The following is a 22,377-nucleotide window of genomic DNA, read 5'->3' as shown; positions in this document are numbered from 1 at the left end:
CGTCCGGAGCCTGTGCTCCGCAATGAGAGAGGCCACAACAGTGAGAGGCCCGCGTACCACAAAAAAAAAAAAAAAAAAAAAGAATAATACATCACAATGAAGTGTAACTATTGTTACAATGTTATTTCTCCAGATATCAAACTACAATCCCAGTCGTAATTCTAGCAGGTTTTTTGTAGCAACTGATAAGCCAATTTTAAAATTTACATGGAAATTCAAAACATCTAGAATTTCCAAAACAGTCTTGGAAAAAAAGAAAACCCACAGTGTTAGAAGACTTACACTATCTCACTTTAAGACTCACTATAAATCTACAGTAATTAAAACAATGTGGTACTCGCATAGGGAACAGATCAATGGAATGTACTACAGCATGAAGACCTGCACTTCTACCAGTCATTTGATTTTCAACAAGGGAACCAAGGAAGTCCAGTGGGGAAAGGAAAACCTCTTCATCAAATAGTCCTGAAATAACTGTATACCCATATGAAAAAATGAACCTAACTCCTATATTACACCATAATCAAATACTAATTTGAGATGGATCATAATCCTCAACATAAAAGCTAAAACCATAAAGTTTTTATAGAAAAACAGGAGAACATCTTTGTGACTTGGTAGTAGGCAAAATTTCTTAGGTCACACAAAGCAATAACCATGAAAAAAAAAACTGATCATGTGGACTTCAAATTTTAAAACTCCTGCTCATTAAAGACACCACTGAGAAAATGAATAAGCAAGATACAGACAGGGCGAAAATACAGAACATATATTTGTTGAAGGATTCGTATCCAGGATACGTAAGAACTCAAAAACTTAATAATAAAAAAGACAGTCCAGTAAGAAAAAAAAATGGACAAAATATTTAAACAGATACTTCACGAAGAAGATATATGAGTAGCCATTAAGCACATGAAAACGTGCTCGACATCACTGGTTATTAGGAAAACGCAAATAAAAGCTATCATGAGATACCACTACATGCCCACTGAGATAACTAAAATATGTCTTGATATCTGAATTTGGAGTGGTGCCAGTCTGCCAAGGCGTATGATTTTTGTCCAGCACATATTGACAAGAAAGTGACTGATCATGGGTTTTAGACTAGATAGAGAAGGAAATAAATACAAGACATTGGGGAAAATGTGGGGTCAGGGAATTTGATGATACTGAACTATCAAATTTATGAATGTGAACATATGGAAATGTTGATCTGCTTTCATCAGTCTATTGTGTTTTTCCATAGAGTGTACAACTTCTACTCCAACAGAATCAAGAAGATAGTTATAGAAAACAAGTTTAATACCTTCAATGCTGTATATTTGTACTTCTTCCTCAGGCACAGCGACTGCTTCCCACTGATGATTCTTAAATTTAAAAAGAGGTTTTGATCATAAATAATAATTCATTCTTGCTTTAAAGCTCCTTTAAACACCATTTAAAGTTATACAAACAATAAAGGTTATTATTATTTTTTTTTTACTAAGTATCACTAAGTAACTAGTTGATATAACACATTTCTTGCTCCATCAATTGACTAGATAATATATTATACTTGTTGCATTTAATCTATTTGTTCATTCTTAAAAGTAAATGACAGTATTGACTACTTTTATGGTTTCCTATTCTTAACCAAAAGCAAAGAATGACTAGCCATTCATACTTATTAGAGTATACCCTTTTAAAAAATATTACCAAATCCTGTCATTTCTTCCTTTGAAATGTTGTGTGATCATATTCATCCCCCAATGCCCACTCATTAATTGATTGTCCTTAGATTCAAACACTGAATCCATGTGAATAATAACCTAAAATGTTTTCCCCTTCCAAGTATTTTCATTGAAAATTTGTATAAGTGAATAAAATAATATGAATTCACACAAAAAAGTCATGGTAAAAATCAGAACCATTCCTAAAAGATGGGATCCTAAAACCTTTAGTAATCTTATGATGAAAATAGATCCAATTCTTTTGCTATTTAAGGACCACTCATTGTATAGAAATTCTGCGAAATCCTCAATCTGTTCACTAACTCCCTCCCTTATTTGCCTTAAATGAAACCAGTCTATACTCTGAGGGTACCACTACTATTATAATTATAGCCTTCTCCAGTTAAGGTGCTAATTCTCCCAGACCTCAAAACCTCAGGGTCGGCAGGAAAGGGCTGGTCTCCTCTCTCCCCAGCACTTTGAGCAGCTTCACATTTCTCTGTGTGTAAAAACCTTGCTCCTCTGCGGCACATGCCAGCTGGCACACATACCTATCGGTTATCATCTACTAACTTTAAAGTGACTCTCCCTCATACATGGAGGCACCTGGTTCAAAGCTTTCCTTCTGAAAAAATGTCTACATTATAAAAATTTTCAAACAGATTATAAAAAATAGAAATCATAGTATAATGAATCCAAAATATGCCCGTACCCAGCTTCAACAGTTACCAATATATTATGCCCAGTTGTTTCATCTTCACCCCCTACTCACCCTCTATTACACTCTCCTCCTCTTGACCTCAGTTTTTTATTTAATCTCTGTCACCCCAGCCATCAACTTTAAAACTCTTATCCTTAAAGTACCTAACAAAAACCCCTCCCTTGAATCCACATCTCACTTTAGCTTCTACTGTTCTCTTTCCCTTGTCTTTACTTCCTCTACAAATATTTCAACTTTCCAGGAATGCCTAAATCCTCATCATTTAAGTGAAACTGCTCTTTCATGGGTCACCAGTTTTTATTTATTTAACGTGTTTTGACAGTGTTCATCATTTCCGCTCATGAAACACTCTTCCTTTGTCTTCTATAACATGATACCCTTTTAATTTGTTCTTTTTTTGGCTGATTCATCAAGTATCCTTCAGGCTAGAGTCTCTTCGACCTATCCTGTATAAATTTGTGTTTTTCACAGTTCTGTCACGTAGACACTCATTAAATCCCATGGTTTTATTTATCATCTATATACAGAGAGCTTCTAAATCTCCACTTACAGCTCATTTCTCTCACCTCAACTTCAGACCAATATATCCAACTGCCCACAAGGTATCTTCAGCTGAATACCCCAACACCACCAAATCAAAACATCCAAAGTTGAGCTCATCATCTTCCCCTACAAAACTGATCCTCCTGTGACAGCATCTTCATCCATCCAGTTACCCAAGTTTTATTAATCCTTCCTCTTTTTACTACAAACAAACTACCAAGTCTGCTCAATTCCACCTCCTCAAGTTTTTCTAGAAACCACCCATTTCCATCCATCCGCACTGTCACTTTCCAAAACTGTGCCACCATGATTTCTCTCACCTGGATTACTGCAAGTCTCCTAACTGCCTCTGGTCTTGTCCCTTTTTAATCTGTTCTCCTTGAGGCAGGAGATAGGTGGGCCCCAAGCTAGACATTTACAACTGGCCTCCTGTTCCAACTTCCTGGGATGAGAAGATGGGCTCCAGGCCGGACATTCAATACAACCCCCAACCCCCATGTTTACATTTCCTGAGGCAAGAGACAAACCGGCTCCGGACTACATACTTATGACCAGACTCCAGTTTATATTTCGAGATCTGCACTTCAATATAAGAAACAACAACAGGAATAGGGTAGATAACTGGACATTGGACACTTTTATGGCAGGGACAGAGAGGGGCTAAACCCCGTTAAAAGATCAAGACATCATGCATTTCCCATCCTTGGTGCAAGGGAAACATTGCACATGCACAGAAAGGCTCCTTGGGGTTCAAAAAGGAGGGGGTACCACCCCATAATATGTGATGCTAAGGCCATCCCCTAGGCCTCTGGGCTGAAATCCATCTTGGAAAAAAGTTGCACACGCACATTGGGGAGGGTCCTAGGGCAGGTCAGGTGTTGAGAAACCAGATAATTGGCCAAAGGTAAACAAAGACCCGGAAGAACTGCCCTATATAAATGACTTAACCACCTCTTTACTGCGCTCCTCCTCATTAGGGAGGAGGTCCACACCCTTGCTCTCCGGGTGTGCATCTCTGCCTTGCTTCCATCTTAACTAAACAAAGTGTTTCTCTGTGTGCTCTCCCACTAGTTGTGTGCTATGTCTCTAAATAATAAACTTTGCACCTGTTTTTACAGTTTTTGCCTCCGTAAGAAATGCCTTTTTCACTGGGGGCAAGAGCCAGGGGGTCTGGTGGCTATAGGATTCCTGGTTTCCATCCCGGCTCCCCAGGTTCAATTCCTGGGCAGGGAATGAAGATCTCGCTTCGTGCCACCACTCACTGCTGCCTCGCCGAGATCATCCCCACCAGGAGAATCTTTTACATGAATGTGATGCTCGGTGTCTAGCATGTATCTGGCACACAGTAAGTTCTTATTAAATATTCACTGAACTGATGTTGCCTCCTACTTATAATCCTGCTTTGGCTCTATACTGCCTGCCTTATTGCTTTCCAATATCCTTTGAACTCTACGCACTAACCATACTATGTATCTTTCAGTTCTTTGAGTATTCTATATATTCATTCTTAAAATAAATATGAGCCTTTGAATAGCCATAAATGAAAAAAGACATGTCCCTGGTTTAATAAATCTTATATTCTACAGGGGGAAAAACAGAAAAAAACAACAGATAAACAAAAGGATTTTAAGTAGCAATAACTACTATAAAAGAAAAAAAGAGGCCAGTGTGATATAATGTGGCTGGGTGGCTACTTCAGACTGAGTTACCAGAGAATACCTCTTTAAGGAGGTGACATTTGTGCTGAAATCTAACTGGGAAGGAACTAAGATGCAAAGATCTGGAGGTTCCTAAGCAGAAGAACCAGCCAAGTAGAAAGACTTGAAAAGAGCATGATCTAGAGGAAAAGAAAAAAAAAAATGAATGTGTCTAGAACACAGTAAGCACAGAGAACAGTCTGATTATCAGAGAAATAGTCAGGGGCCAGGTCATAAAGGCCCTCAAACACCATGTTAAAGAGACAAAGGGAGGGTTTTAAGCAGCCACAATATGGAAGAATGGCTTTGAGGAGAGTAACCCTGAAGACAGGGAGAATGCACTACTGCTATAGAAATCCAGAGGGGAGAGGAGTCTAAATATCTCTGTGGGAAGAACGCTCTCCCAGCATCTCTAGATCAGTGACAGGAAAATAGGAGGCATTTAATACTTATAAATGCATTTTATACTATCCCTATCAAGTATAACACTAAAATTACTTATTTTCTTGTCTGAATCATCCATTAGACCAAGTGAAGTCAGGAACCACATCAGTCCTATTCTATCCTCTTTTCCCAAAACGAAAGTCCACTTCCTGAAGAAAATCCAGTTAAAAATACACCTAAAAACGCTGCAAGAATAAATACACTAATGTACGTGGAAATCCTAAGAGGCATTTGGTTAATGTTCCTCTATAAGGAGTTTACCTGGAACAAAAGGAAGGATTTTACAAGAGAGAGACTAAAAAGACTAAAGCCTCATTGTATTATCAGCAGCCGCAATCAGATTAGTAAATGCAAATCAACTCTTACTCAGATCTTGGCCATACAGTTTGAGCTAGAAGTAGGCAAATGTAGCAAATATTAAGTGGTGGCTATTTGGAAACAAGGCCTCAAGAATTTTCCTCAGGTTAAAAAGAAGTCAGTAGAAAACATACCACCTGGTTGGAAAGTTTAAACATAGTTACAATATAGCACAGAAAGAAAAGAACTAAAATTCACTTCTAAGTACCACCATAAGAATCAATCCCTCACAACCAAATGTAAAATAGCTAGCTAGCGGGAAGCAGCTGCAAAGGACAGGGAGATCAGCTCCGTGCTTTGTGTCCAACTAGAGGGGTGGGAGACACAAGAGGGAGGGGATATGGGGATATATGTATACGTAAAGCTGATTCACTTTGTTATATAGCAGAAACTAACACACCGTTGTAAAGCAATTATACTCCAATAAAGATGTAAACAAACAAAAAAAGAATTAATCCCTCACTATTTTCAAACAGAAGATTCTATGAAAGAATAAGGTAAGACCATTTGTCATCATCTGTTAATGTTATTTTTAACTGAGTGCTTCTGTACTGGAATAACTGCTGTCTTTTCTAGATTCAATTCACTTTGTTCATGTGAATGTTAAATTTTAATCATTAACATGTAATTAATTTCTGAAAAGCTCATATTTAAACACTAGTATAAAATTTTAGCATTTTTCTCTTGCAGTAAGACATCAGAAATAATTTTCATTTCTAATTAACTTGATAGGTTACCATGCTCATCAAAATTACTAGAGCTAACACTGAAATCTATTAAAATAGCGAGAAAATAAATATCAAAGAAATCCATATTCTTAAGTTGAATTACAACATTATACACACACACACACACACACACACACACATATATAAAATGGTACAGAGGTATCTAAAGCTTACATCATTGTCTCCAGCAACGTAGAATGATACAGTCTGGCTCCCAAGATTAAAATCTATCCAAAATCCCTCAAGTTTTTCATCTGATGGTATTTGCAACTAATAAAATAAACATATAAAGCTAGAATATACTATGCTTTTAAAAGTGACAACAGAAAATTATGATGTTATATTCATGGTTGAGTTTTTTTTTAAAAAGAAAAGAGTAGAGCTGGAAGGTATGGGAAGATAAAGAGCAGGCAAGTACAGCATTTAAATCAATTTAGAAACAATCAAAAGAAATGCTGCTTAATATTTTACATAGAAATTAGCTAGCGCCAAAAAAATCACAAATATTCCAAGTACAAATAAAGGTTGAAAATATTTTCATGTTTGAATATATTCATGAATGATAAACAATAACGGGCTTGATTAAGGAAACATAAGAAAATTTGAAGTACAACCTTTATATTTCACTTATCCTTGGCTACAAATGTGCCATTTCATAAAATGTCACTTAGATCCAGAATACCAGACCAGCTGTATTTGTGATCTAATTATGACTAACATTAATGTTCTTGTCAATTTGTAACCTACAATTCACTTGACCTTTGGCATCAAAATTCATCTAGTAACTAAAACAACACATACTAAATTTAAAATTTACCTCATATTTATCAAGAAATGCTGATAAACAAGGAAACGTAAAGACCCTGAAATAAAAAGTAGTCTGAATTAAAGAAAAAATTAATAAGCCTTCACAGCATAATTTTGACTTGCCATACAAATCACACCTAGGATCAAAAGGAAATCAGGCAGTAGTGACAACAATTTAAATAAAATCATATTTCCTTCTTTATTACTCTTTAAAGTGAGAGTTCGTGGGAAATGTTTCCGAAAGACAGCATATTACTTTGAGGATACTACTCAACCTACCATTTTGACTGAAGTGACTGAACCAAATTACTTTTTCATGTTATCGACTATGAACAGAGATTCCTAATTTAGCTTATACTAGTGATATTGATACAGTGGAAGTTCCCGTAAGATTGTATGGGAAAAGAAGAGTAGAAGTGAATAATACTGCTAATAAAAATGGCTGAATTCACTGAATACTTTCTTGGTCAGATACTACTATAAGTACTAAGTGTATAACCATCTCATTTAATCTTCACAACAAACATATGAGGTAGATATTATTAGTATTCTTATTTTACAGTTAAGGAAACTGAGGCAAGTAAGGTTAAATAACTTGTCTAACATTAGAACAGGAAGAAGGTGACCTGTTATTCAAATCCAAATAGTGTGACTCCCTGCGCACAACCCTCACCCTATCTTTCATTTCCTTAGCAGGTAAACTAAATGTGAACTCATTCAATCCAATGTGTCCTGAGCACCTATAAGGTGCCAGGCACTGCACTACAAAAATACCTCTTCTGTCATTGTCAAAAGTGATAAAAATTTGTATTACCTAGCCTTCCGTGACCATTCTTGAGACTAAATAACTGCAGAAAGAACATCCTTACAATATGTTAATTATAAAAGAAGATGATTTATGTTTGCTATATATTTTTATTCCAGTATGTGTACAAAGGAGGTAGCTCAAGTAATATTTATATCTAGATTTTTATTGTTCCTTAAACACCAAATTTATAATACATATGCAATTCTGAAATACAGTAAACCAATTTTAGGCAAAGTTATTAATTAATATTATTTAAATAAAAATGTATTCTCTAAAAAGTACAAAGCAAAATAAGACCAGTGGAGGATTATTTCAGCCTACCATTGTGTGCTCTTTCTTGAGCTCTATTTCTTTATCATTAAATGGTTGTATTTTGCATTGTTTACCTTCTTTTGTCTCCAAGCATGCCATTTACAAGGTTGAGAAACATCCTGCAATCCTAATTTTTAAAAAAGAGAGAGCTTTTAAAAAACATAGTAATTTTAAAAAACTTGTTAATTTGTTATTTTTATACTACTTACTGTTTCAAATTCAGACTCTTTAATTCCTTTAAATGCATTAGCAATAAAATCCATTGAAAACCACTGACATGCCAGTTTTTGTCTTTGTTTTTCTGTGGTCATTCTACATAAAGCTTCTATGATAGCCACTTGTAAGTCATAATCTTTAAAAAAAAATTAATGTATTATTTGAAATTATGAAAATTAAAGTTTATAAAAGTCAATACATTTCATAAGTTGTTAGAACAAGCAAGAGTAATAAGGAACGTAGTGTAATTTACTCATCATTTGACATTTTCTTCATATAGATTAGAAACATCTCATCATTACAGGCATGAATATAGCCCAAATAACAAAATAAGTTTACTAATAGAAGAAAGGAGTAAAAAAAAATTTTTAAGGATATTTAAAAGAGACTCCTAAATGTTCAAAGATTCTTCCATTCCATTATTAGAGTTGTGAATTGCAAAATAACTCATACAAAAGTCTATAAATCACAGGTAATCTGTTTTCCTTTTGCATATCATATTTAGTTATTTTAAAGTACTTTAAACCAGTGGTTTGTTCTATATGTAAATCACTACATCAAAATTTTCTCATATGAAACTTAGAAAAGAAAATTTGAGCTCTTTTAATAAAAACATTGTTTTCAAACAAATCTATCAATCCCAAGAATATTAAACCTGTAATTTCATAAAATACATTTAAGAAATTTCTTCACAAAAGGAATCCAAATCTACTTGAAAAATAAGTTATTATTCAAAAACCTACCGTTAGGCACAAATTATATTTGACAACTCCTGTTATCATACTTATTTTTTTAGTCCCACAGGTATTTATCCTTTAATTACTTATTAAGGTAATTAAAAATTGCTTGATTATACACAGTTTATAATTCCCTCACATAATTTCACTACATTATAATGTTAATATTATTTTGACTAATTAGATATTATAGTCTATTAATAAATTTGGAGTAATTTCAAATATGAACATTTTGAAAAAAACAGACTTACCTCCAGCATCTAAAATCCTTTCTCCCATACTACTCCTGTGAATCAAAACAACAGGTTATATACTAGACAAGTATCAATTAACTAGAAAGCTCATATGTTTGGGGGAAAAAAACTTCACCAAAATTTACAATTGATTAGCATCACAGACTTTGGCAGAAAATGTATATATAAATTATATTAGAAACCTACAAGAGTTTATCAGTTTTAATTATTAATCAACTCATGGTTGCCTTATTTGCCTTATAAAACATCCTTTAAATTCTTGACTTGAACCACTAATTAAAGTAATATAGTACAAATTATTACATGAGAATTAACGTTTCTTGGTTAGAGAGTATTTTCCTGGCATCTTGAGGCATTTTGTCCAGCATAGCATTCATTTTTTTTAGAGTCTAGAAAAGAAAAATACATAATCCATTAACTTTATATATTCAGTGAAACATTAAGTACTTGGAGATATAGTATAGGTACATAAACTTAGAAGCCTATTTTTTCTTAATCACAGCATTTTATGCAGGGAAAGAAGGGTGGAGGAAAGAATATAAAGTATAAAATAGTGAATATAAGAAAACATAAAACACAGGATATCAAAAATAGAATATACCATGATTCCTGTACTTAAAGCAGTTATACTCTTTGCAGTATGCCATATGTTTATTATTACTCTAAGAACTAAAGAAGCAAAAAACATTACTCTATTAATATTTGTTCTTATGACTATACACATGTACACATGTATATATATACTAATACAGGTTATTTTTAGCATTTATGTACTTAGGAACTACTAATATCTAGATGGTATAGTTTATTTCCATATGAGCTATACATATATACATACACCCACATGCTTATGAATTTTCAATACATATTTAGGTAATATTGGGTTGGCCAAAAGGTGTGTTTGGCGTTTTTTTTCCATAAGATGGCTCTAGTAGCGCTTAGCTGTCTTTAACTTCATTCGAAACAATTTTGTTAGATTGTATCGTGACAGTTGTCATATCAGCGTGCATTTAAAAAGAACTTAAAAAAATTAAAAAATAAAAAGAACTTACCAAAATTGGTGAATTTTTTGTGTAGCCATTTTAATATTGAAGATGGAAGAAAAAAGCAACATTTTTGGTATATTATGCTTTATTATTTCAAGAAAGGTAAACATGCAACTGAAACGAAAAAAAAGATTTGTGCAGTGAATGGAGAAGGTGTTGTGACTGATGAAACATGTCAAAAGTGGTTGCGAAGTTTCATGCTGGAGACTTCTCCCTGGATGATGATCCACCGTCGGGTAGACCAGTTGAAGTTGACAGCGATCAAATCAAGACATTAACTGAGAACAATCAACGTTGTACCACGCGGGAGATAGCTGACATACTCAAAATATACAAATCAAGCGTTGAAAATCATTTGCACCAGCTTGGTTAGGTTAATCGCTTTGATGTTTGTGTTCCACATAAGTTAAGCAAAGAAAACCTTCTTGACCGTATTTCCACATACAATTCTCTACTGAAACATAACGAAAACATTCCGTTTTTAAAACAAATTGTGACGGGCGATTGAAAGTGGATACTGTACAATAATGTGGAACGGAAGAGACACTGGGGCAAGAGAAATGAACCACCAACAACCACACCAAAGGCCGGTCTTCATCCAAAGAAGGTGCTGTTGCATATATGGTGGGATTGGAAGGGAGTCCTCTATTATGAGCTTCTTCCGAAAACCAAACGATTAATTCCAACAAGTACTGCTCCCAATTAGACCAACTGAAAGCGGCACTCGACCAAAAGCGTCCAGAATTAGTCAACAGAAAACGCATAATCTTCCATCAGGATAACACAAGACCGCATGTTTCTTTGATGACCAGGCAAAAACTCTTACAGCTTGGCTGGGAAGTTCTGATTCATCCGCCATATTCATCAGACATAGCATCTTCGGATTTCCATTTATTTCAGTCTTTACAAAATTCTCTTAATGGAAAAAATGTCAATTCCCTGGAAGACTGTAAAAGGTACCTAGAACAGTTCTTTGCTCAAAAAGGTAAAAAGTTTTGGGAAGCTGGAATTATCAAGTTGCCTGAAAAATGGCAGAAGGTAGTGGAACAAAACGGTGAATATGTTGTTCAATAAAGTTCTTGGTGAAAATGTATCTTTTTTTTTTTAACTTAAAAACCAAAGGAACTTTTTGGCCAACCCAATATATTTCATCATGTCAGACAATGAATTAAGACAACAGATACACTAAATGATAATTTAGTGCCAAGATAAAATAATTATTCAATTTGATAAATTGCTACCAAATTGTCTTCATCTTCTCTTTAAGTTTTCAAAGAAAATCTAAAAAATGACTTTACCTCCTGCTGAATACAAACATTCACTCTTGAGTCAATAACCAGGGCACAAATTCGAGGTATGAAACTTTCCACTACTTGTCTTTTACCTGAATAAGAGTAAATTATTGACAGATGTATATTTTAAACTCTTTTAAATGACAACCTTATATGTGTTAATGGAAATCGGACATACTAATTCAGTTCAGAAGAAGGCCCATGGGCTGGCCTGGGCACCAGGAAGCATGAAATTCAGTCCTGGTTCTGCCATTAACTAGCTATGTAACTTCAAAAAAACACCATTCAAACAGATGTGACTGATTTTAACTCTGGCAAAGAAATAACCCCAGATCCAGCTTCTCCTTTGAGGCACTTAAAGCAGTATTACTTTTTTGGATAAATAAATACAGTCCAAAACTGGAAATGTCTAATTTGAGGTTTTTATGAAAACTGGCCTCAGTAATTTATAGTCATACCTCCAAAACTCCATAACAGCCATTAACACCTCCGAACTTCATGAAGATCTAAGTATCTTGACCTATTTCTAAAATTTGACACTATTCTCTCAAAAGACAAGGCTTTATTAATACTAAGTATATTAAGAGGAATTTGCTATATGCTAATTCATGATGCAGATTTCTAAAATAATTTTAAATAACGGCAACGCTGCAACAGAAAATGCACTTTACAAAGTGACTACGTTAAAAGAAAAAAAATCACTGAATTACTTGAAAAGATAAAGTGATTTACTTTAAAAAAAAAACAGTTGGATCACTTCATAATCACTGGTGCTTTAGGACTATTTTCTCCCTTAAAAACTTAAGAATTTAGACTAGATTGCTATGTTAATTGCAAAGAAACCAATGAAAAGGTAGCATTAACTACTACTGAAATAAATAGGAATTGACATTTTTAAACGTTTTGGAAGCAATTAGCTGTTTCTTTATTTATAAACAATTCACCAGTCCCAATTACCAATCCTAGGTAATTCTTTCTCAACTAACATAGAGATAAAATAACTTGAGTTTATTGTCTGACATAAGGCACTGCCAAGCACAAGTGAAATGATGAGTTGTAACATGTTCTATACTCTCCGTGTACTACTGAAAATTTGGTTTCATTAGATCAAGGACAAACTATGGCCCACAAACCAAATCCAACTCACTGTCCCTTTTTGTATGGCTGTATTCATCAGCAGGTACTCTGTGGAAATATGTGACTCTATCATGATTTACTGAACCAGTAGTCTCAGGTGAATTTCATTCATTCTTATGAACTTAGCCATCATTAGCCACCACTAAATGAACGGCTTTGGTAATTAGCTTGGGCTGCAGAGTTGATAGCGTTTCTTAATGAATTCAACACCAAAGTCCGAGGCAAAATTAGTGCGTATATGGGAAACTTACACTTCAGTAAAGTTATTTCAATGAAACAAAGGTCATCTGAATCACAAGTAATGTCCAGCTACTTTATACATCTCCTAGGCTGTCAAAAGCTGAGACAAGAAATGACATCTCCATTTCCAACAACAAATTTATAGGGGATATATTTTTTCCAAGCTCCAACTACAGATCCAGCCGCGTTTCTGGACGTTGATGTAGGTGCAAAGGAAATTTCCCTATTTCAAAATTCACTTTAACTCTGCAACTGAGGAGCTTCCCCCTAACCTTCAACTGAAAGTGATTAATCTGCAATGCAATGGCATTCTAAAAAGCAAATATTAAGAAAAAAGTCTAATATAATTCTATAAATGCTTTCCAAGTGATGAATATGCTCAATTAAAAATCATGCTCATGAACTGATATCAGTATTTGGCATTAACTGCATGAAAAGACGTTTTCTAATGTAATATACACAAAATTTCACTACAGATAAGCATGAACAAATGAATATTTGCAATTAATTTTTATAACAGCAAACACTAACTCTGAACCTTAAGAGAAATGTCATCTTCTTAATAAAGAGTGCTATTCTCCTCATTAGCAGACCTGTATTACAAAAACACTGTACTCAATTATTGTTATATTTTGAGTTGCATCAATAAAACATTTGTGGAAATTTGTTTTCTTTCTCGTTAAATAAGTACCTACATAATACCATCAATTTTTTTCTTGGCCCACAAAGCCTAAAATATTTACTATCTGACCCTTTACAGAAAAAATTTGTCGATCCCTGAATTACGTAATGAATTCCTAATATTAGGACAATACTACAAGAATTGCAAGATTATACCAAAACTCTAACAGCAAATTATTATTCCAGTAGAAATAAAATGTTTATTATACCTTCATCATCGATGTCATGTATGACCTGAAAGTGAATAATATTTAATTTAAAACTTACTATCTTATATCATAAACCATTACAAATAGTATTAAAATAACAGGTTACATATGAACTCACCACATAATTATTTAACTTTTAAGTATTAACTAATTAATCAGGATAAATACACTAACCAACCTGTTAGTGACTTTTAGTCTCAGGGCATATAGAACACATATTGTTTTTAAATAAACACATGCTTTATAACATCAGTGAATCAATATGATTGTTACCATCAAAAGATCAAATAAGTCTTCTATCATATTTATAACAGCTTCATCTTTTGAATTTCCTTGACTCAGAATAATCTCCTTGGATTTTTCAAACCAGGCAACCATGTAGAAAAAGAAATGTATATACATTAGTTACTATGAATTCGATTTTAATAATTTTAAGAATGTACTCATACAAACAGTAAACCTAAGAATAAAGAAACATCAAAAATAAAAATTCCAGTATTGTATCAAAATAAGTTTATGCTCTTAAACACCATCCTTGTTTTTGCTTTTTAGTTACTCACTATATGTTCCCATTTTTTAGATGGGAATAGATGAAGTTAATCCAATTCCAAGTAGAAAATCTTTACTTCCCCCCCCTTCAAATTCTTAGTTCATGTACATTCATATTCATAGATAAAGAATAAATTATCATTACACATTAGATTATTGTGGCATTTTTACTATTTGAAATGTTTTGGTATTATTTTATTTTTATTAACTCAGACATTTGAGTACATACTACGTTTTAGGCACTGTTCTTGGTGCTGGGTATACAACAATGAACAAAACAGACAAAAATCAATATCCTACATTCTAAAATGGGAAATAGATAATAATAAACGATATAAAAAGAAAAGTAAATTAAGTTAGATAGTGATTAAGATGAGCTAAAGAGAAAATAAAGCAAGTAAAGGCCTTAGGGAGTCTTGTGACCTTAAATTCACACAATTATCAAGGACCCTGTATACAGTTCCCTTGTGATCTTTATTTTTCTAACATATACCACAGGTTATAAAAATATTTTATCTCAAAGTTTTATACTGTTCCCAAATTTATTTTCCAACAATTTGAACCATTTAATTAGAAAACACACCTTTAATCATATTTCCCTCAAAGAAATATGTTACATATTTTATACTCATCTTTTGGACTAGTCCTTGTTTTATCATAGTTAGAAGTCCAGCTTGCCCCAATATACTGATATTTTTGCCACATCTTCCAAAAGAAACCAAAATGGTTGAAACAGTTTGGATATCCTTTTTATTCAGCTCCTGAAATGCAAATTATACATTTAAACATCTGTAAATACAAAATAGAATGGAATTGGCATTGCGCTAGGAGCATTATAATCCTCACAAATCCTGAGTGTTAGTCATTATCATAATCAGAATCTCCATATTGCAAAGGACAAAAATGTGGTTTAAAAAAGGCAACCTGCTTACAGGCACTCAGTCAGTGAATGACAAACTCAGTACAAAACTGCAGACATGTATAAACTCAAGAAACTTTAGACTTATGATGCAATGAATCAGTTACCTTCCATTCTAAAAAGCTCTATGTATTTAACTAAGGGATACAAGAAATTTTTACTCACTCTTCTAGATTCGTACGTCAAATTCTGATGGAGACTGTCAATAATCACTTTTTTCTCACGTATAAAAATACTTTATACATGACAAATCAAGTACAAGGTTTTCAATGATTTTTATTTGTTTTTGTTTGTTTTATTTTTTGCAAGCCCCAAGCACTGTCCACACAACATGAAGAATATGCTGATAGGCTTTTAAAAAATAGTTCAAGTTGTTTAAACTTCAAACAGGTAAGCTATTTTTCCCGTTTAGATAGCAGTTAATAATGGTAACGCTATGTAAACACAGATTTTTGTATATATTATTTAGAAAACAACAGCCCAACATGTTATTTGGGACTCCTCAAACAAACACACACAAAAAGCAAGTGGTGAAACAAGCATTTATTTAGATAGTTATAAGTGAGCTTGCCAAAGCCTTTTTATTCATTCCTTCCAATGGAGTATCTCTTCCTAAAAAGTAGAGTGGTATCTAATAACTGTAACACTCATTCAACAAAAATGAATATTTACCCTGCACATAAGGTCATCCAACTTGTGGAAAAACTGTTTGCTGCATTTAATCTTCACATCTTCACAAATATCAATTTGTAAAAGTGTTTTCAAAGGTTTGAAATCATTTTTTCTTAAAGCATCATCAATGCATTTTTCCAACTGCTGAAATATAGAAAATGGCAAATATATTGAATCAAAACCCAAATTAGTCACCTTATGAAATCAAGTAATTTAAGAATTGTTTTCATATTTGAAAATTCTCAAAATAGCTTATATAATATCAATTCATTTATTTTAAAAAACTGTCCACTATTAAATTCAGAGTAACAGAATTAGAGATTAAGTTTTTTGATGATAATAAGCTCTATACAGGAAAAATATATTTTACTAATTTTCCACTTCATATTTCTTATTGGAAAGTCATCATTATGCTAAACTCAACAAAAACCTGTTAATGAAGGAAATAAAAATCAACTTTATAGTAACTAATACTTAATACCATGGATAAAACCCTAACATATCTATCAACTTCTTCATGAAGTTTAAATAGTTAAAAAAAAAATTGCATAGACAGGTAAAAGTACTTTTTTAGAAACTATACCAACCAATATAACTTAAGCCTTACATACACATATAATTTATTATTTATTATATTCTATATTTATAAGCTTTACAAAATCTGCCATCCCTGCTATTAAAGTACACCACCATTAATAAGGAATTTTCATACATTAATATGATTCTCCTAAATTCAAGTATCTCACAATTTTAAGCCTTGATATAAAAGTATACTAGATCAGTGTATGATTTACTTCTATGTAAGAGGTATATATAAATCATCTTTAGTACTTTATATTCTTAATAAAGCTTTTGGAAACAAATCTATTGAAAAAATAAAAGGATAACATTTTTATTTCAATTATTTGACTCTTGACCATTTCATAAAAACAAGTAAGTTTTGTCTTTCCTAAAACAATGGCATTTAATACCTATAAATAAACAAAAAGTGATTTTAGGAATTAAAATAAAAGACTTCCTTTTGGTCTAGGACTACATACCTGGAGATCTGGTCTTATTGGCATTTTGACTTAATTTTAAAACAGGTGGACAAAACAAACCCCTACAAAAGAAAGCATATACTTTCTGAATCTTACAATCTATTTTATATGTTTACAGTTTAAAAATCTTAACACACATAAATAAGCATTGCTGCTTATGCCAAAGGCAATAAATGTTGTTTCTTCAAGTTCTTCACTGCTTATGAAATTACTCATTTGAATCTGTCCAAAGAAGTTTCTGGAGGAAAGCCTGAAGATCATTTATTCAAGCCTTCCCTTTTTATAAATGACTTAAATAAATGTCAAAGTCCTGCCAAAAGGTCACAAAACTAGTCACTGAAAGAATATGAATGTGAACCTCCCTCATCAGAGATTCCAACTTTGTTCCAACTTTGGGAACAAGAAGAAAAATAATCTTGAATTAATGCCTAAATGAAATTTAAGCTAGTAATACAATATTTAAGAAGGGAAGTATATTCAAGTATACTGCCAAAGAACAAGATATGTAAGAATATACAAATATGCAATGAAAGGAGGAAAAGATAACCTAAACACATTTTTCCCTTCAAAAGAGAATGGAAACAGGAAACAGCAGGGTTACATTAAGCACCATCTTAACAAAAGCATCTAACATTTGCAAATTCAATTTGGAGGTTTGGAGGTTAGTCCTATAAAGGAAAAGAAATAAAACAATCTTTTCTAGACATCATAACTAGAACAATTTTAAAATAATCTGTACTATGAAGAGCTTTGTAATAGAACCTCAGGAAATCCAACATAGAGGGGAAATTAATTACTTAATCCAGGAGGAATACAGGACTGTGTATCTTGAAGGCAACAATAGGCACTAGTCAGTCTACTTTCTTGCAGACATGCCAGTAGAGATATTTAAGTGCCAATGAGGACATACATAAGAGGCAAACAAAAGGGGTGAGCCAAAAAATATCCTGCATTTCCAAAGATTAACTCCAGGGGGAAAAAATCTGATCCACAGAGAAACACTGATTCCACATACATAGGGAGCCAAGTATAAAGATGCTTCTGCAGCATCGTTCTGAGTGAGAAAATTCAAAAGTACCTAGATGGGAGCTAGGAATGGGAGGGAGGGCAAGGAATGAATAAATAAAATGTGGCATATGCTAATCAATTTTGTGAACATAACAATTAGATAAAATGAACCAGAATTTTAGATATTTGCAGCCAAACAGTTGTAGTGATTAAAAAACATGTTGCCAGATGATAAATACAGCATAATGCCACTTACATGCAAAAAGAAACTTTGTATTATTTATGATTATACCTCTAGGTGCACATAAGTATACACATATTTGTGTGCATGCGTGCGCCTGTGTGTGTGTGTGTGTGTAGAGTGACATTCACCTACACCACTCAGGACACTATCTGTCAGCTTATTGGGGAGAAAGAGTAGAGAGTTGCACAGAACCATAATCAGCTATTTGGCAACGGGAAACTTCAGTTTTATTTGTAATTTATACTTACTTAACCTTTTCAAAAGTAAATTCATACTAAAATGCAGATAGGTGGGGTCCAAAACTTGGGATCAGTAAAATGTGGGTTTGGGTTATTGTGAGGGACATGAAATCACCAAGGCCAGCCTCTTCAATTAAGCAGCTAGAGTCCAGCTGCTCCATCCAAATCTATCCACGACTTAGCTGTGGTTTTGCCCCATCTGGTCATGTTTGTCTGCTCTAGCTTAACTATTAAATGGGTGACTCTAGGTCTGTGGCTAGCTGGGGATTCCAGTATACCAGCAATGATTCCAAGATCTCTAAATAGTTGGTAGTTGTTTTATCATTTTGCCTGGGAAATACTGGGAAGGCAGGGACCCACCGGTTTGCTTTCCCAATTCCCAACAAGGGGTGTACCTATTTTCTGCTTGGCTTCAATCTTTCTCTCTTTCTTCCAGGCCATCACAGAAGATAGAAATTTAGCCTGTATTAACTCAATTATGGAGGTAAGAAATAAGTACTGAAGGTCAGCAACCAACAGGGGGATTAATGAGGAACCATAAGAGGAACAAGGTAGGCTAGAGAACCCTGAGCATCCACCACTGCCACTACACCATAGGCCTGAAAGCTTCAGGAGGGAACATCCCTTGGAATAAAAAGACAAAGTTGAGGATATCACAGGATCACAAAGGAACAAAATGTATAGAATAAAAAGTTGAGATATGAAGAAGAGATGCACACATTCCACTATTTATTCAATGAGAAATCCAGAAAAAATTTTTAAATAAAAAAGAGCAGTGGGATGGCAACAGCTGAATAATAGCCAAGAACTTTCGCAAATAAATATAAACATCCACAAGTTGAAAAAGTCCATGGAATTCCAGGATAAATAAGAAAAAGTACATCGAGACATACTGTGAGGACATTTCTGAGTAAGAATAAAAGAGAAAATCTTAAGTCACCACAGCAAAAACAAAACACAAATGCATGCAAAAGAATAAACATAATAGATTCTCTGTTCTCACAATGCAATAAATTTACAGATCAGCTACAAGATAGCTTCAAACTTCCTATATATTTGGAAATTTAAACACATACATGTGAATAGTCCATGGGATACAGAAAGATAGAAATGACAAAATATTTAAGTGACTAAGAAAATGTGAACATATAAAATCCTATAGGATACAGCCAAATCAGCACTTAAAGTACAATTCATAGACTTGGATGAATTAATTAAAAGGTGAGAAACACAACTAGCCAGAAGAAAGAGACCCACAGGACCTCCAAATGGTACTTATTAGACAAATACCTCAAAATAACTGAGTATTGTGTACATATGATTATAATACAAGACTGAGAACTGTGGCAGAGAACTGGAAACTGGGGTGGGCAGTAAGGAAGGCCACAGAAAATCTGAAAGACCACCAAATAATCCTAAAAACAAAAATAGTCAATAACAAGATTATTAAGAAAGAATAAAATGGATGGTTTTAATAGCAGATTAGACACAAATGAAGTAAAAGAGAAATGGAAGTGGTATCAGAAGATAATATCTGGAATGAAGCAGAGACAAAAATATGGGGGGGTATCAGAAGTCAGATCAAGAACACAGAAGATGGAGAGGCTTCAAGATGGCGGAAGAGTAAGATGCAGAGATCACCTTCCTCCCCACAAATACATCAGAAATACATCTACATGTGGAACAACTCCTACAGAACACCTACTGAACGCTGGCAGAAGACCTCAGACCTCCCAAAAGACAAGAAACTCCCCATGTACCTGGGTAGGGCAAAAAAAAAAAAAAAAAAAAAAGAAAAAAAAGAAAATACAGAGACAAAAGAATAGGGAAGGGACCTGCACCAGTGGGAGGGAGCTGTGAAGGAGGAAAGGTTTCCACACACTAGGAAGCCCCTTCGTGGGCGGAGACTGTGGGTGGCGGAGGTGGTGGGGGGGTTGATTTGGAGCCATGGAGGAGAGTGCAGCCAGAGGGTGCAGAGGGCAAAGCAGAGAGATTCCCGCACAGAGGAACGGTGCCGACAAGCACTCGCCAGCCCAAGAAGCTTGTCTGCTCACCCACCAGGGCAGGCGGGGGCTGGGAGCTGAGGCTCGGGCTTTGGTCTGATCCCAGGGAGATGACTGGGGTTGGCAGCCTGAACACAGAAGAACAGATGCCCTCAGGCGACCTACACGCGGAGGCGGGGCCGAATCCAAAGCTGAACCCAGGGAGCTGTACAAATAAAGAAGAGAAAGGGAAATCTCTCCCAGCAGCCTCAGGAGCAGCAGATTAAATCTCCACAATCAACTTGATGTACTCTGCAGCTATGGAATAACTCAACAGACAACGAATCATCCCAAATTGAGGAGGGGCCTTTGGGAGCAACGATATATATATTTTGTTCTCTTTTTGTGAGTGTGTATGTGTATGCTTCTGTGTCTGATTTTGTCCGTATAGCTTTGCTTTTACCATTTGTCCTAGGGTTCTGTCTGTCCGTTTTGGGTTTTTTTTAATTACTTAAAAATTTTTCTTAATAATTATTTTTTATTTTAAAAACTTTATTTTATTTTATTTTATTTCTATCTTTTTTTTTTCTCCCTTTTATTCTGAGCCGTGTGGCGCACAGGTTTTTGATGCTCCAGCCAGGCATCAGGGCTGTGCCTCTGAGGTGGGAGAGCCAAGTTCAGGACACTGGTCCACAAGAGACCTCCCAGCTCCACGTAATATCAAACAGCGAAAATCTCCCAGAGATCTCCATCTCAACACCAACACCCAGATTCACTCAACGACCAGCAAGCTACAGTGCTGGACACCCTATGCCAAACGACTAGCAAGACAGGAACACAACCCCATCCATTAGCACAGAGGCTGCCTAAAATCATAATAAGGCCACAGTCACCCCAAAACACACCACCAGATGTGGACCTGCCCACCAGAAAGACAAGATCCAGCCTCATCCACCAGAACACAGGCACTAGTCGCTTCCACCAGGAAGCCTATACAACCCACTGAAACAACCTTAACCACTGGGGACAGACACCAAAAACAATGGAAACTACGAACCTGCAGTCTGCGAAAAGGAGACCCCAAACACAGTAACTTAATCAAAATAAGAAGACAGAGAAACACACAGCAGATGAGGAGAGCAGGATAAAAACCCACCAGACCTAACAAATGAAGAGGAAATAGGTGGTCTACCTGAAAAAGAATTCAGAATAATGAGAGTAAAGATGATCCAAAATCTTGGAAATAGAATGGAGAAAATACAAGAAACATTTAACAAGAACCTAGAAGAACTAAAGGGCAAACAAACAGTTATGAACAACACAATAAATGAAACTAAAAATTCTCTAGAAGGGATCAATAGCAGAATAACTGAGGCAGAACGGATAAGTGACCTGGAAGATAAAATAGTGGAAATAACTACTGCAGAGAAGAATAAAGAAAAAAGAATGAAAAGAACTGAGGACACTCTCAGAGACCTCTCGGACAACATTAAACTCACCAACATTTGAATTATAGGGGTCCCACGAGAGGAAGAGAAGAAGAAAGGGACTGAGAAAATATTTGAAGAGATTATAGTTGAAAACTTCCCGAATACGGGAAAGGAAATAGTTAATCAAGTCCAGGAAGTGCAGAGAGTACCATACAGGATAAATCCAAGGAGAAACACGCTATGACACATATTAATCAAACTAGCAAAAATTAAATACAAAGAAAAATATTAAAAGCAGCAAGGGAAAAACAACAAATAACACAAAAGGGAATCCTCATAAGGTTAACAGCTGATCT

At 34.5% G+C, this 22,377-nt stretch overlaps 1 protein-coding gene across 1 annotated transcript in view; it reads right to left on the bottom strand.

Annotated features, from left to right (window-relative positions):
* The window catches only part of SYCP2 (synaptonemal complex protein 2), an 89,736-nt gene that overhangs the window by 49,938 nt on the left and 17,421 nt on the right, over positions 1 to 22,377 (bottom strand). Inside the window, exons 2-14 of the mRNA XM_055090609.1 lie at positions 17,119 to 17,180; positions 16,079 to 16,219; positions 15,120 to 15,248; positions 14,212 to 14,316; positions 13,939 to 13,963; positions 11,678 to 11,763; positions 9,637 to 9,722; positions 9,331 to 9,365; positions 8,336 to 8,478; positions 8,201 to 8,253; positions 7,017 to 7,062; positions 6,374 to 6,469; positions 1,307 to 1,367 (exon numbers count right to left, since the gene is read on the bottom strand). Of these exons, the coding sequence (XP_054946584.1) occupies positions 1,307 to 1,367; positions 6,374 to 6,469; positions 7,017 to 7,062; positions 8,201 to 8,253; positions 8,336 to 8,478; positions 9,331 to 9,365; positions 9,637 to 9,722; positions 11,678 to 11,763; positions 13,939 to 13,963; positions 14,212 to 14,316; positions 15,120 to 15,248; positions 16,079 to 16,219; positions 17,119 to 17,142 (1,030 nt within the window). The 5' untranslated portion in view covers positions 17,143 to 17,180. The remainder of the gene's footprint in view (positions 1 to 1,306; positions 1,368 to 6,373; positions 6,470 to 7,016; positions 7,063 to 8,200; positions 8,254 to 8,335; positions 8,479 to 9,330; positions 9,366 to 9,636; positions 9,723 to 11,677; positions 11,764 to 13,938; positions 13,964 to 14,211; positions 14,317 to 15,119; positions 15,249 to 16,078; positions 16,220 to 17,118; positions 17,181 to 22,377) is intronic.

Source organism: Physeter macrocephalus, chromosome 14, assembly GCF_002837175.3.
Source record: "Physeter macrocephalus isolate SW-GA chromosome 14, ASM283717v5, whole genome shotgun sequence".
Lineage (NCBI taxonomy): Eukaryota > Metazoa > Chordata > Mammalia > Artiodactyla > Physeteridae > Physeter > Physeter macrocephalus.
Note: the sequence above shows the minus strand (reverse complement) of the source record. Positions and strands in the feature narration are given on the sequence as shown.